Consider the following 15,580-nt stretch of genomic DNA (forward strand, 5'->3'; position numbering starts at 1 on the left):
AAAATAAAATATACAATAAAATAAAATTTTTTAGTAGAAAAGTTAAGGGTGTCAATCGGTACGGTTTCGGTAATTCGGTACGGTTTCGGTGCGGTACTAACTTTGAATACCGAAAACCAGAACCGTACCATACCGAATTTAAACGGTACGGTACGGTTTCGGTATTTACAAAAACAGTTCGGTACGGTTTCGGTATTAAATTGGTACGGGAAAACGATTTAAACATGGTATCTAGTGCGGTACAATTTTGGTACGAATGAACTTATGCCACTTTTGTTATTAGTTCATAAAGATCCTAATGAAATTGTAATCAACCAATCGATATAATTTGAAATTAACATAGATAAAGCAAATAAATCTAATTAATAGAGACAAAACAAGTAAATCTAAGAAGAGAAGTGAATGATGAAAGGAAAAATTGAAATAGGGAATTAGGGATAGGGAAAATGTTAAGTGTTTTAATTGTAATTACAATTTATATCTCTTAATTTGGTACGATACCAATTCGGTACGGTTTCGGTACGCAATTAACACCCTTAAGAAAAGTATTAAATGTATCCCACTCTTGTTTAATCTCACACTTTTTCACGAAAGTAATGAGGTGGAAAAAGTAACATATCACTCATTTTCAGATCTTACTGAACCAAACAATCAATACTTTGAAATTTTATAGAAAATATTATTTTTTCCATTTTTTTTCAAATCCAAATCCTCTGCTTCTAACTAGGGGATGTAAACGGACCGGATTCGGATTGGATAGTGATATATCCATAACCGCATCCTATTATATTCAGACGGATTCGGATAATATCCTATCGGTTTTCGGACGGATTCTGTCGGATTCGGATGATAATCAGATAGTTATTTTCTTAAGTAGATTCTTCTAAATGGGCATGAATATAGATTGAATACAAGTTTTCGACTACCTGTTTACATCTTTACCTTTTTATTTGTGAGGGCTATGTTTGAAATTTAAGATTTTAACAACTTTTGGTAGTTATTTTAGTAGAAAATTTAGAAAAATAATCAAATATCATAGGTAAAATTTATAAAAATAAGAATAATAAATCTAAATAAGTAACTTAAACGGATAATTTTATCGGACGGATAATATTCGGTAAGAAAGAGGTATACCATATCCGCATCCTATTAATAATCTGACGGATTCGGATACCCCTAAACGGATGCCGATGCGAATTCGAAAGCGAATTTTGGTTATCCATTTATACCCCTACTTCTAATTGCCCCCATACACCCCTGCTCCTTGCCCCTCACAAGTGTGTGGGTCCCATGCTGTTTGATGATGAGGGTAGCCCTGACAAAGTGCGGGCCTCACACTCTTGAGAGGGTGGGAGAAGGGGGCGAATGGGGCAGTTGGGAGCAGACGATCCACAAACAAATGTTGTATATCAGGTGTTGGTCTTCCAATCAAACAATCCTGCGTCAGCTAATACACGTGTCAATTGCTCATGTATTGTTAAAATCAGTTAGAATCGTACCGGATTTTAACGGTAAATGCGCGACATCAAGAGGTATGGATCTCTCTTCTTGACAAATAGAACATATAGAATTCATTCTAATTTCTCCCGCTCGCTTGGTTTTCGTCCAACATCTCTCGCTCTCTGTCTCTCCCTCTATTTTGCATCTATCTCTCGCTTGCTTGCTCGCTCTCTCTCACTCTGCCACCATGGATGAAGAATACGATGTAATAGTTCTCGGCACCGGTCTTAAGGAATGCATTCTCAGCGGCCTTCTTTCCGTCGATGGCCTAAAAGTGAGTCTTTTTTGCGCTTTCCCTTCCTCTTACAGTATGATTCTGCTTGCGTTTAATTGCTTTTTCTGCTTTGCATGGTATCCATGATTAAAGATAAGCTGCATTTGAGATTACTGCTCGAATTTTCTAAATCCGTCATAGCTTGACAGCTTAGGAATTGGAATAAAGATTATTCTATTTCGATACAATCTTTTTCAATGCAAATCTGAAAAGAGATGGAAACTCTATAAGTGTTTGCTGATCGCAAATTGAATCTAGACTAGGTTAATTTAATAAAGGTGGATTTCATCAATGTGTTCTATACTTGCAATTGTTACGAGATCCATTGGAAGGAGTTTTTGCGTTCGTAAAAATTACATTGGCTTTAATGCTGAACTAATCTGCAATGTCTTACGAAAGGATGTTCTGCTCCTCGGTTTTTACTTCTGAGATCCAAAGTCAATCTCCATTCTGGTGAGACTAGTTCTTATCATAAATTTTTAAATTTCTGCACATCTCAGCTTTGATGAACAAATCTCATTGTCCAGCGTATAATGTTTACAAGGGAATTTTAGTCCGTTGGAAACATGCAATTAATCTTGATGGACCAGGACATTAGTTGGGATCTCCATGTACCTCCTATAATTTTGTTTCCATGACAGATTTCAAATACTTCTCATCTTTCCAGGCAGTTTCTCTTTTTGGGAGCCTCCAGTTTTATGTCCCCAATCTTAGAGAAAGCCTCAACTGCTTTTTCTAGGTGCACAGCTTTGTCTCTCTATATGCTATTCTAGCTATTCCAAATGTCATTCGAGTTTCTAGGCTTCAAAATCTTCATTGGGTAACCAATTATGTCAGACCATTGAAGAAGTTTTATATACATGGTCTATCAGCGCTCTGCCTGATTTTTTTTCCCATGTTACCTATATTTATACTTTTAAGGGAAGGGTTCTCTGAGCAAGAGGTTAGGCTTGAATGGATATCCCTCCTCATTGCCTAACGTGCAATCTCTTCGGCTACAAGGCTTGCGAAGTGTAGAATGGTTCTGGGGCTCCAGTTGCCTGTGCCTCTATTTCCTCTGAACCGGCCTTTCAGGGACCCTGTGTTGCTCCTGCTCCATCGAATGTTTCCAGGGATAAGGGACCATTCCAGGGGCAGGGAGATGATCTCCTACCGCTGGAGAATTTTAGTCCATCTAATGTTTCTACGGACCCTTCCAGTTCAAACTGGCCCTTCAATTTATTCTAATGTGCCCCAGTTACTTCAAGAACTAATTATCAAATTGAGTTGTCTAATCTGCTCCCAAATCAACAGGTACTGCATATGGACAGAAATGAATACTATGGAGGAGAATCAACTTCACTCAATCTAGTTCAGGTATATCATTATAAGACTTTCTGCATGGCTTTTAAGAAGAGCCCATGCTGACATTTTTTTTTTACTTGGTTGGTAGCTTTGGAAACGATTCAGGGACAATGACAAGTGTCCTGAGCATCTGGGCTCAAGCAAAGAATACAATGTTGATATGATCCCTAAGGTATCCAGAACCCTTTAGTGGTTTCCTGATACAGAACTGTTTGTTTATCTGTCGCTGCTCGGTTGTTCATTTTCCCACATAAGTTAAGTTGCAATGGCACTTTAGTGTTGATCAGGGATTATACGCAAGTTCAAATGCATATAAGTAGCTAGATGCTTTTTATTCTTAGATGACCGGTTCTAATTTGTAGCATATGAGAGTTGTTTACATTCTTTTTAAATGTGAAGATCTCTGAATATATTTGCCAATTATATTATTTAAGAACCAAGCCATAAACTTTAGATCTTTGTTAAAATTACCAAATTGTTCGATTTTTCATTATGATGGAAGTGACCATCCAAATGCTTTGGCAGTTCATGATGGCCAATGGTGGCTTAGTACGAGTCCTCATCCATACTAACGTTACCAAGTATCTGAATTTCAAGGCTGTTGATGGCAGTTTTGTATACAACAAAGGGAAGGTATGTGTCATTCGACTCAGCTGTGATTTTATCTAGAAACTGTACTTAACAGTAAAGGTAATGCCAGAATCTTGAAGATTTCCGTTTCAAATATTGCATAAGGGTTGAAACCAAAAGTACTTCATTGTAATTTGCAGATTCATAAAGTTCCAGCCACTGACGTTGAGGCACTTAAATCCCCACTTATGGGACTATTCGAAAAGCGTCGTGCCCGGAAGTTTTTCATTTATGTGCAAGACTTTGAAGAGAATGATCCAAAATCCCATGAAGGACTGGACCTGAACAAAGTTACAGCAAGAGATGTCATTTCGTATTTACCTCAACTCCACTCTTTCTGTTGACTTGTGTTCCTACTCACACTATTTGAATTGGATTTTGTAGGACTGTTTTGTGTCTCTTCTTGTGAAATATGCTACATTTAGTTGATGATAAATGTATTTTGTCAACTTGTGCTTATATATTTGAAATGAGAATTCCTAGTACCATTCAATCCTGTTGTTGGTGATATCAGAGGTGGAGCCTTTTTCAGAAGCAAATACTCTAGTTCTCTTAGTAACCATTTATGATGCACCTTTAGTCTTACGTTTTGAATCTTTTGATTGGACATAGGCTTGCAGTTAAATATTCAGTATTAAGTGTACTCGTGATTATTCTTTTTTTAATTGGGCATTAATTCAATCTTCATATCCTTTATACTTATACAACAAACTTTTATGTAATTACATTGAAAGAATCATCACAAAAACACATTTTATTTTAGTTTTAACTCCTCTGTCCACATTACTCGCTGAATATATCATGGTTTTGACACACCAGTTTTCTCCCCTATGCAGAAAATATGGTTTGGATGACAACACAGTTGACTTTATTGGTCATGCTTTGGCCCTTCACAAAGATGATACTTACTTGGATGGTCCCGCTATGGATTTTGTGAAGAGGATGAAGGTAAGAGTTGTCTTATCCTCCCTTTGATTGTATAATGTTTTGACATTGAACCCAGAAATGAAATCCTTTTGCCAAAAACTACATTAATTGGCCTTTCAGCACAATATTCTACTCTATAACCTGGTGCCCAAGTACATTCACTCTTCTGCATGCAGCTCTCATGAAACTCTCCCATCCCATAGATAACGAATCAGTGGACATTTATAATGCTAACTGTTTGGAAATTACTAAAATTATTGGAAATTCAGACTTTGAAGTCTGGAATTAATGAGTATTTATAAAGCATCATGGGTGAAACAGAAAGCCTTAATGGATATGAAAGCTTTTGAAGTTATACTAGATTGCGGAACAGTGGCCATGTGCCAGTTACCTGATCAAGCTAAAGGGCCATGCCAAATGTTGGGCAATGATCCATCCCCTTTCTCGATCTGTAGCCATATGACCTGGAGTTACTGAAATCATTTGGAAAATTTTACTGAGTTAGAACATTTTTTGAATCTCTTCTCAATTTATACGCAGAAATTCTAGGTTTTTTTTTTTTTTTTCTAATCAACCAACCCCAGCTTTCACATCTCGATTTTTCTCAATTAGGAATAGTATTTCCTTGCCCCTTGGACTCTGCTTGTGTGGAAGCCTTCAGCACCAAGTTCACCTTTTAAGAAGAGTATTTCCTCCTCAAAGCCAAAATTGTTGTTCCAGCTTGCTGAGCATACCTTATGAAGGCAGGCAAGCACTCTTAGCCTTGAGTACTCTTTCTCCTTTCAATCCGCTAGACTTCTATCATTCTATATTTAGGTTTATTGTTTTGGAAAATTGTCTTTCTTGAAAGTATGACCCTAAGCGAAGTGCTCCACAACGTGTGACATATGATTTCAAATAGCTTGGGCACATCCTTGGGTCATCATTCTTACCTAATATGATAAAATCCTGTTTCTTTCCCACGGAATTCTAGGATGGTTCTACAATAATGCATGCCCTTACTTTGAAGCAGTTCTTTTTCCTTTTGTCACCAAAATCCTCTAAACTTATTATGTCACTATAGTCACAAATGTACAAATGATCCATTTATCTGGGCTAAGAAAAAGATGCTATAGGTTGATTCTCTCAAGATCCATTTTAACGTGTCTTAAAGTATGAGAGAAAGCAACAAAAAGATCCTCTCTCTCAATCATAAATTCTAGGATCAACCAAAGGTTGCTACTTTCCATGTTCATTCTGCCTTTATACAGATATGTCATAAAATTGAACTAGTCCCACTGTGCCACAAATTTTGTATAAGATCCATTTAACCTTTCAGAAAGTTGTGTATTTGTTGTTAATTGAAATCATTCAGGAAATGGGATAGGCAACCTTCTAAATCTCACTTTTCATGGTGTTATTTCCCTTCTTGTTGAATACCTTCTCGTCATATGCAGAGCCTTACGATCCACCTTCCTTTGTTTTTTGGTTCTCTGTTTTGAAAAGGTATATGCTGAGTCTTTGGCACGCTTTCAAGGAGGATCCCCATATATTTATCCACTCTATGGATTAGGAGAGTTACCACAGGTCAGCTATACCCAGATCAGTTCTGAAGGATTTTTTTTTCATTGTTTTGACGTGATATGTATGATATCCCAGGCATTTGCTCGTCTTAGTGCTGTTTATGGTGGAACTTACATGCTTAACAAGCCAGAATGTAAGGTAATATTCTCAGTGGATGTTCTTTTCCTCAGTTTTCCTCATTTCCAAGAAATCAATCCTTCAACTATCCATGGTTGAAACATAAAACTTGACTAAAATGAAGAAAATAAAATTTTCGCTACTTGGAATTAATTGTGTTGGAATTTAATCCCAAGATCTTGTGCCAAGTTAAGACACTCAATGAAGTTTCATTTTTCCATGGTAAAGCCAATGTCGAATTATTAACTGTGTTCTGATTCAATTTCTTTCGAGTGCCATGTTATCTTTGCACTCTTTATTGATCCAATAACAGAAGTCCAATTTCTTTCTTATTTTGTTAGAACCATCTTATTGTAGAAGAAATTAATATTGAACAACTAGCAATGCCAGCATATTTTACCATTGACTGTGGGATGACAGGTAGAGTTTGATGCAAATGGTAAAGCTTGTGGTGTGACTTCTGAAGGTGAAACTGCGAAGTGCAAGAAAGTTGTGTGTGATCCTTCATATTTGCCTGACAAGGTAGTTGCTGACCATTCCACCAGCAGTTACTTAAAGGGGAATTCTACCCCCCGCGGGGGGGGGAAGGAGGGGGAGAGAGTTGGATCACTAAAGTCTTCGATTTGAACTGTGTAAACTCCTGCTTATATTAACAGGTTAAGAAGGTTGGAAAAGTTGCTCGAGCAATCTGTATAATGAGTCATCCCATCCCAAACACTCACGACTCTCACTCAGTCCAGGTTATCCTGCCTCAAAAACAACTTGGCCGTAAATCAGACATGTATGTATCTGAAATTTTCTGGTTTATTTTTCTTATGATATGGAAAAAATGGATAAAGCTTATGCATAGACATACCATTCATGTACACCTACATGGTCTCACAACACCCGCTCATGAATTTAATTTGTATGCATAGATAATTTTTATGTTTGTTACATTTTAACTCCCTCATGAATTTAATTTGTATGCATAGATAATTTTTATGTTTGTTACATTTTAACTTCTGTGAATATGTTTATCAATCAGATAAGATTTAATATTGTGAATCTTCGAACCTAGTCATGTATTTAAGGGTATAAATAGTTGTTCTTGGTGATCAAATAAAGATCTTTTAATTTCGTTGTGAGCAAGATAACTGAATTTCTTCTTCTTTTCCTTTTCTGGGGAAAAGGACAAGAAACAGCATGACAGTAGTGACAAAGAAAGCATTGGTGATACCTCATGACAGAATTGAGCCCAAAGATCAATCATTCAGAATTACCCAAGACAGCCACAAACAGAAAGAAAATGAAAAAACTTCATACAACATGTAGTGCATTCCTTATATCTTAAAGAGTCAATTGTTATTCTTCCTAGTGTTATGCTGTTTCAGGTACCTGTTTTGCTGCTCCTATTCACATAATGTAGCTCCAAAAGGGAAATACGTTGCTTTTGTTTCCACAGAAGCGGAAACCGACCAACCTGAAGTAGAATTGAAGCGTGGGATTGAGCTACTTGGACCAGTAGACGAGATGTTTTTTGATGTTTATGACAGATACGAACCAATCAACAACCATGATGTTGATAGCTGTTTCATATCTACCGTAAGTGATTTCTAGTCTCCATATTCTTTTGCTTGAACAAATGTTAGCTGAATACTGAAATTTGAGTCAAACACTGTTCAGTTGAGGACTTGAACTGATGATCAAGTGCACCCAATTCTTTTATTAGTTCTTAATAGTATAATCTCTATCCTTTTCTTTGCCTGTTCATTAAGTGTAACCAACCTTGCCTACTTCCTGCATATCTTGTCAACAAATGGTTTATCAGAATATTAGGAGGCTGTTCTCTTTTCCTGCAACTTAGGGGGATGAGCCTGATATCTGAACCTTTTAATGGACTTTGCTTTGCTAGCCTTAGCAACAAATTCTTCTTTTTGGTGACATCCTCAGGAACATGGTATTATAGATGTTTGTGAGACTAGTCCCACAGTTGTTACTTCTAAAGCTTTGTTGCCTCATATTCTTGTGTCTGCCCACCAAATAGTTCATGGTTTTGGGTTGGATATTTACATAAGTATCAGAATGGGTTGTCTCCAGACCTCCCTCTGTTCATCCACGCACAGAATAAGCACAACCTTTTCCTTGTCGTGTATCCATCAGAGTTCTTAGTTCAGGAGACACTAAAATGTTTCAAAATTCATTGCAGAGTTATGATGCAACAACACATTTTGAGACCACAGTAAAGGATGTCATTAACATGTACAGCAAGATAACTGGAAAGGTAAACTTTTTCTTCGGCTCATTTAGACTTCATATTATGTTTAACTATTCAAGCATCTAAATGGGGAGAGTGTAGAGGTCTATTCTTGAGCCATTTGATGTTGTATCCCTTAAATTGTTGCCTAGAATGCATGTTTCCCTAATCCATCTGTTAATTTGTTGCATTTTCAAATGGTTAGTTACACTAACCAGTTGGTTGTTTCGTTTTTGTGTTCCAGACTCTCGATCTTTCTGTGGATCTCAGTGCCGCTAGTGCTGCTGCTGAAGAATGAAATCCACCGGATGTCTTCCTTGAAATTTTATGAACTCATTCATTGTTCCATTTTTTCTCTTCTTCCATTTCTCTTCAACCAGTAAAGGATTTTTTCGTACATAAAACGGCAGGCACCCATGGTTAAAGTGCAACTTCCATTTTGTTTTGTCCTTTTTCCTGCTACAAAATGTAGCCGTCTCATATGAGAATTTTATCAAGTTCATTTCCCTTTAGATGAATGACATGTTCATCAATCACATCCAAAAGTTGATGTAGGATTCTAAAGGATAGAAAAAAATTTTATTTTAATTTAATTTTATTTTAATTTAATATGAATCTTTAAATGTGATTGATGGTCATGTGTCATTTATCTAAAGGAAAATGAATGGTTTAGTTCTATGTAAACTGTAAAAATTGTTTCATGTATGATACACATATATATGCTTTTCACTTTGCCACAAGTAAGCTGGAATTATGGACTAACGTGGAGAAATCAGTTTCAATTTTGGTCGCATCAATGTATGGGGATCCACAGTAGATCCCAAGGCATTGGATTCCATGTGATTGGTTTCTAAGATATCTTATACCTCATTGTAGAAGCTTAGATTTCAAACTCTTCTCCATGAACCAGGGGGTAAAAAAAACAACCAACCCACCCACAACTCTTCTCCAATGCTATTGAGGAAACCCAATTATAGAAATACTCTATCCTAGTCAATGTAGGATTCATAAAATGGTAAGATCCATACTTTTCAGTGGAGAGGTCATAAGTTCGACACTTCAACGACAAAACTCCCCTCTGATGATGTAATCGAGGTACCCGCATGCTGCCCAGATGAACCTCAGACCCAAAAAAAAAAAAAAAAACTCTAACCTAAATTTTATGAGAAAATTATGCCCCCATTAAAAGGAAAAATAAGATAAGGTCCAAGGTTCAACTGATCTTTTCTTGTTAAAACTTACGCAGCTAACTTAGAAATCAAGTCGAACACGGAAAAGAGTGTCTGACACCAGAATATTTTCACAGAAGGAAGTGAAAATACCGACTAGATTGGCCAAAACAAATTTCAGAACCCAATTCAACCATTCTCCATCGTGTATTGGCAACAACCACAATTACTGATCGTTAGAATTAAATTGTCTCCTTCCAGAATTAACCTTAGATTGAAATGTATCATATGAAAGATTCTGAGTTGAGTCAGAGTCCCTAGTCAACCAAGCATGTAAGTGTCTTCCTCCCAACAAAATAGACTGTGCTTTCAGACTTGAATATGATTACAAAAACATCCAAGGATGCTTAAAATGAGTAAAGGGGAAGGGGAAACAGAGTTACATTCTCACATAGGATCTTTATCATGTCAACAGTGCCTAACAAGTAAACATTCGGAAGTGAAACTCAACATGAATCCGTCCAATTTCAAGATTTTCAAGCTCAACTTCTCTGGGACAAACATCTACCCTAGAACCAGAAGAAGACAAAAATTCTAACCAACAACAAAAATAAAAACAGGGGTGACATAATAATAGATCACTTGCATCCAAGTTACTCTTTCTTAGTCTTTGAGAGAGCTTTCTTCCTTTGCATAAGCATATATTGGTACATGTGAGGACTTCCTGCAATAAGAGCAAATTGTAGGAATGCATACGGCAAATAGATCAATCAGCAAAGAAAATGAGAAAAGGCAAGGACTATATTAGTAGAAAACTATACCTGGAACATAGATCCCAAGGGCAGCAATTGCAGCATAGGAATAATCGAAAGAGAAGTTAAATTTATTTGGCATCCTCAAGCAATACTTTTCCGATTCCTGGATTGTTCAAAAAAGATAGGGAATTTAAAAAAATAAATAAAAAAGCAGAACATACTGTAATAACTTGCTGTTCCAGAAAAAAGACTGGATTGGAACCAGTTGCTTGGCTATTTCTTCCCATCCCCACCACCAAAAAATGTAGAAAGTAAAGTAAATGTATGACCATAAAATTTAACCAAAAAATAATTGAATGCCTGCAACCATTGTCATGTCATTTATTTTGTAATGCGCAAATGCATGTCAAAAAGACAGTTGTAATACTTCCAATCAGGTCAAGGGCCCCAAGAAAATCTTGATAGCAAACCTTTCCATAAGTATCAATGATACCAAGATCATGTATTTTTATTATTTATGGTTCTTGATAACTTCTCAGCGCCATTAATCCAAGCCAATGGTAGAACAATGGAGTCAATTACTGTGATAAAACTATGAAGAACAATAGAATTGACTATCTTGCTGAAAATATGGATGAGTAATAGGTGAGACTTAGATAGCCGATACATGTGCATATCTTGTTGAGTTAACTGCACATTCCAAGCCCTCTCAATTGAAAGGGGTAATGGAGGCAGGAACTGACGAGAGGAAAGAATGAACTGTGGATCTCTGTTTAAGTTCATTACCTTCATAAATGGCAGGGCAAGATAAATTAGACCAACTTCACTGCTAATACCAGTCGGATACAATCCCAAAAATGTGCTGTACCTGCATTGACATTGATGAAATAAATACTGGAACAAGGACCTTGATTGTGCACAGGAGACATCTTGATTCAAAAAGAATGTACCTCAGCCACAAGAGCCATGAAGGTGCAAAACCAAACACCTCTTTCATGCCAAAGAAAGAATATCTAATAATCTGCAGTAAGAGTAGCACAATAATATTTAGCATCTGCAATTAAGAGACTAATATTCAACATCTGTATCATGGAAAATGACTGGTTGGAAAGAAATAGGCATGACTCTATCAATATTCAGCATGAGAATTGGTTTCACAAAAAAGTACCAAAGCAATCATTTCTGCGTCCATTAATTTCTGCTTATCAATTTAACTAGGACACAAGCACTTGTGACAATGCAAAAAGAAAACTACTTTCAGATAGTTTCCAGCTGATGTTGAGCTTAAAAAGGAAAAGACTGAATGACAAATATATTTATTACTTTCCTTCTGGTGATTTAGCAACTTTTATAAATATAACTGATCAAGTAGAACATATATGTATATGTATATACAAACCTACGTTCCAATAACAAGTCCCCAAAAAGTCCATTAAATAGAAAATAACCTGGCCAACTTCTCTGAACAGCACATTTTTCTTTTATCTTTCATATATATAACATATCCTAGACAACTCCAATATTGTAAGCCTCCGTCCAACTTCTATGAAACATGGATAGGCTGTATCTCCAACACAAGTGTTGTTTGTGGCTGCAAGAACAATCATGGAGATTGCCTCCGCAGTCAAATATCTCGCAGTGACTCATGCAGCTCCTACACTCCAATTTAGGAAGCAGAAGACAGGTTACTGCAAAATTTCTTCCAGATGTAACACCCATAGATTACCTCTTCCTAAGGTATTGCTCCTGTTAAATGATACGGGTGCTTAAGTATTATTTGTCTCCTCTTCCTAAGGTATTGCTCCTGTTAAATGATATGTGTGCTTAAGTATTATTTGTCCCCATCTGTTGCCTTTGTCAACATCATACCTTCAATTTCATTTTATAGTTTCCCCTTTTTTGGGGGGAGTTGGTAGCTTTATATTGGGGGGACATACCACATGGAGCATCAAACGACTCAAGCCTTTGACCTCTTCAATGAGAGGTGCCAGTCATTACCAACTGAGCAACCCTTCAATGGTTATAGTTTCCCATGTTCTGGATGGGGGTTTATATGGGCGATTAGTAAACCAATTGATTGGATTCCAAATTTTAAATTTGGGTTTTTCATCTTACAAATAGAACATGTGCATCACCCCATTGCTTAGACTAGACTCAATAAAATATGATGTATTTCCCCAAGTGAAAATCAGTACCAAACGGAGCATGGAAGTGTCAAAACCCTCTTGAAGAATTATTACAGATGGCAACAATCTTCCCGTTTAACATTCTGGATTTCAAGTATGTAAAGAAAGGCAAATGGACTGAAACAAAAATGAATTAACAAAAAAGAATATAATTTATTCTGAATTTGAGAAAAAAATAACAGTAACCTAAATGTTTATAAAAGAAAGAGGAGATCATGCTTTCTCCTTATCTCTTTGGCCCTTTGCTAGTTGGGATGCAAGATGGTAACAGGGCAATCTGTGCCCGTCCATTTATGGAGGACACCTTTAATAACCACGAGCACAATCACAGATGATTTTACTTGAATTAGCTAAAAGAATGTCAGATTTGAGTTTTAATAACCTAAGAGATTGGATTCAAATAAAACGAACAATTGTTTAACACTCGTACCTCTGTGATAGACCAGCTGATGACCAAGGAACTTACAAGCCAATGTGTCCGAACCTGCCAAAGAAGGGTTCAGTTTTACTGGCAAATTTCCTTCTCCATGTAAAATTAAAAGAAAAAGTTCTAAGTCATTACCTGAGGGAAACTCCATAAGATACCCCAAGTCAAATACAACCTGGAACCTATCTGCGGCAATGTTGCGGAAACTGGGGATCTAACGAGACCTTTTTCAGAAGAAAAAAAAAAGGAAAAATGATTCATTATCTACATAGCTCTGCCCACCTCAGATCCAACTACGCTTCAATTCTAGAATCACTTCAAAACTTATTGGAAAAAAAAAATGGAAAATGGTAACTTCTTACCAATCATAGAGTGAATAATCTGCGCCAGAACACCAAACAGGATCCAGAGCGAATATCAAGCACGTTAAGTATACCCAAAAAGAAAAATTAATATCGAGAAACTAAAATAAGGAAATTCAGTTATTCTCAATACCTCCAAAATGGCTGCCGTTTGAGCTAACATAAGAGGTGTTTCGACAGCTGAGTAAACATGTTGGTAACCAGGTCCGTTCAAAGTCCTCAGAGCATGATACAAAACACTAGCCCTGAAAGAACCCAAATAGATTTTGGAACAATTAAACAAAAACTACAGTCAAAAAGAGGAAGAAAAAAAAAAGACAGATTTTTCTTAAACAAAGCATGAACTTACCATCCAACAAAGACACTCCAGTTGTAGGCTCCAAGGTATAAACGACGAAGGACCGATAAGAAACCCGCCATTAGAGCTCCAAGGTCGAAATTCGAGGTTTCTGAACTGGATCTAGGGTTTAATGAAAACAAAGAGTTGGCAACTGGAATTTGAGTGAGCCACCGGCTGACATTAAACCGTTTGAATTTAGGTGAACTGATCAACAACTCGAATTAAAATAATTTGTTCCGTATATTCAACAGCCCCCCAACGCTTACCAAGAATTTAACAAGACATTTATCACGTCGACAACGAACATTCAGTGTTCTCGTCGAGTCTCTCTGGTCTCTCCCATGGTTTACTAAACCTTACAAGTTACACCGGCAGGCGATATTTCCCAAGTGTTTTTGTTTTCTTGTTTTTTTCAGTTTTCGCTAGCGGGGGTTACCAAAAAAAAAAAAAAATTTCGCTGGCGGGCGATGCTTCCAAGGAGGAAATCCTGAAGGCGGGTCCCAGTTAATATCGCACGTTGGTAAATAATAACCCTTGACTGAACGTTGAAGTGGGACCGGTAGCATCCCACCGTTCGTCTGGTGAATATGATTTTTTTTTTAATTTATTTTTGGTATTTGAGGTTGATCTCGTCAGTTTGTGCACACCTTGATTGCATCTTCAGGGGATGCTTGTCGTCTGCAAGAATCGAATCCGAATCCATGACCTCTCCATTTGAGAAATTTGAATCTTACCATTCTACCAATCCTGAATATGATATTGTCTTTAGCATCCGTTGATGAATTGTGACTTTGACCGCATCACTCAAAGCCCACCCAACTTCTAGTCTAGATCAGCTCCCGGTTATGGGAGAATTATGTGCTCTCTTGATGGCTTTATGGGTTTGAGCCACAGGAAAGAGATGAGGTGCACCAATGACTATTAAAAAATAAAAAAAAAAATTATTGGTCTTATCTTTTATTGTATAGTTCAAAATCAACAAGGGAGCACATTATTCTCGAACTGTTTCGGACTACGTACTCAATCTCATCTTCTGTTGATTACCCAAAAAGAAAATGTTCACCTTCTGTTTAAATAGATTAGGGTTGAAATATCTTGTTAGTCTTGACTCTTGAAGGCCACAGAGTAGGGATTACTTTTTATTTTGAAGTTCAATTAAGCCATCTTATTTGTATTTAATTATATTTTAGATTTTTATATATATAATTTAAATATACGACAAAGTTTTGTTTCTTACCCTAAAAAGAGAGCAACTTATAAGGTCTATCTTCTATTATCTACACTATATGGATGGAACCTATGAACAATCTTAAGGGGGCATTTAATTATTTTGGATTCTATCTTATAAAGTGTTTTTTGTCTCTTCTGTGAAGATTTCGTCTCTCCAGTGCAATGAATCTTGTACATATTAATTGTATTGAAGCTATTCTCGATATCAAAGAGACATAACTACGGATGCATGCAAGGTTTAAAGTATCCCACGATACCATACGATACTAGCTGATATGTATTTATATTTGACCAAACCGATACGATACATCTTGATACGTCTCTCCATTGAATTATACTAAAATACATTAGCCAGAATGATACAATACTCGATACAGGACGATATGTCTCTTAAAATCATCTGACCGATACGATACTCGATACCAATACTTTAAACCTTGGATGCATAATTACATTCACGAGAAACAAAAAGTGACTTGGTCTTCCATTTTATATTTTTGAATTTTTCAGATGAAACCAC

At 36.6% G+C, this 15,580-nt stretch overlaps 2 protein-coding genes across 3 annotated transcripts; one reads left to right on the forward strand and one right to left on the reverse strand.

Moving 5' to 3' along the window:
- Window positions 1-1,584: 1,584 nt before the first annotated feature.
- Window positions 1,585-9,001, forward strand: LOC149016185 (guanosine nucleotide diphosphate dissociation inhibitor At5g09550-like). Its single transcript, XM_089155618.1, has 13 exons — window positions 1,585-1,774; window positions 3,068-3,130; window positions 3,207-3,290; window positions 3,644-3,751; window positions 3,889-4,061; window positions 4,585-4,696; window positions 6,161-6,241; window positions 6,314-6,376; window positions 6,776-6,877; window positions 7,012-7,136; window positions 7,729-7,939; window positions 8,544-8,618; window positions 8,836-9,001. Exons 1-13 carry the CDS (start codon window positions 1,688-1,690, stop codon window positions 8,887-8,889), a joined length of 1,338 nt encoding a protein of 445 aa, XP_089011744.1. The 5' UTR covers window positions 1,585-1,687; the 3' UTR covers window positions 8,890-9,001.
- Window positions 9,002-10,315: 1,314 nt separating this feature from the next.
- Window positions 10,316-14,228, reverse strand: PAS2 (Protein-tyrosine phosphatase-like, PTPLA). 2 transcript variants are annotated; one of them, XM_089157313.1, is made up of 10 exons: window positions 14,097-14,228; window positions 13,840-14,004; window positions 13,624-13,735; window positions 13,491-13,509; window positions 13,264-13,352; window positions 13,132-13,185; window positions 11,466-11,536; window positions 11,302-11,383; window positions 10,582-10,678; window positions 10,316-10,484 (listed from the first exon to the last, which is right to left on the reverse strand). In XM_089157313.1, the coding sequence occupies exons 1-10, from the start codon at window positions 14,135-14,137 to the stop codon at window positions 10,414-10,416; spliced, it is 801 nt and encodes a 266-aa protein (XP_089013439.1). In that variant the 5' UTR covers window positions 14,138-14,228; the 3' UTR covers window positions 10,316-10,413. The 2 variants fall into 2 exon arrangements, with proteins under 2 accessions (XP_089013439.1, XP_089013440.1); XM_089157314.1 differs by having other exon boundaries at window positions 13,840-13,950; window positions 14,097-14,178.
- Between the last annotated feature and the right edge of the window lie 1,352 nt (window positions 14,229-15,580).

The sequence above is a fragment of the Hakea prostrata genome, chromosome 5 (assembly GCF_041222555.1).
Source record: "Hakea prostrata isolate BN-2017 chromosome 5, UWA_Hpros_2, whole genome shotgun sequence".
NCBI classification, from domain to species: domain Eukaryota; kingdom Viridiplantae; phylum Streptophyta; class Magnoliopsida; order Proteales; family Proteaceae; genus Hakea; species Hakea prostrata.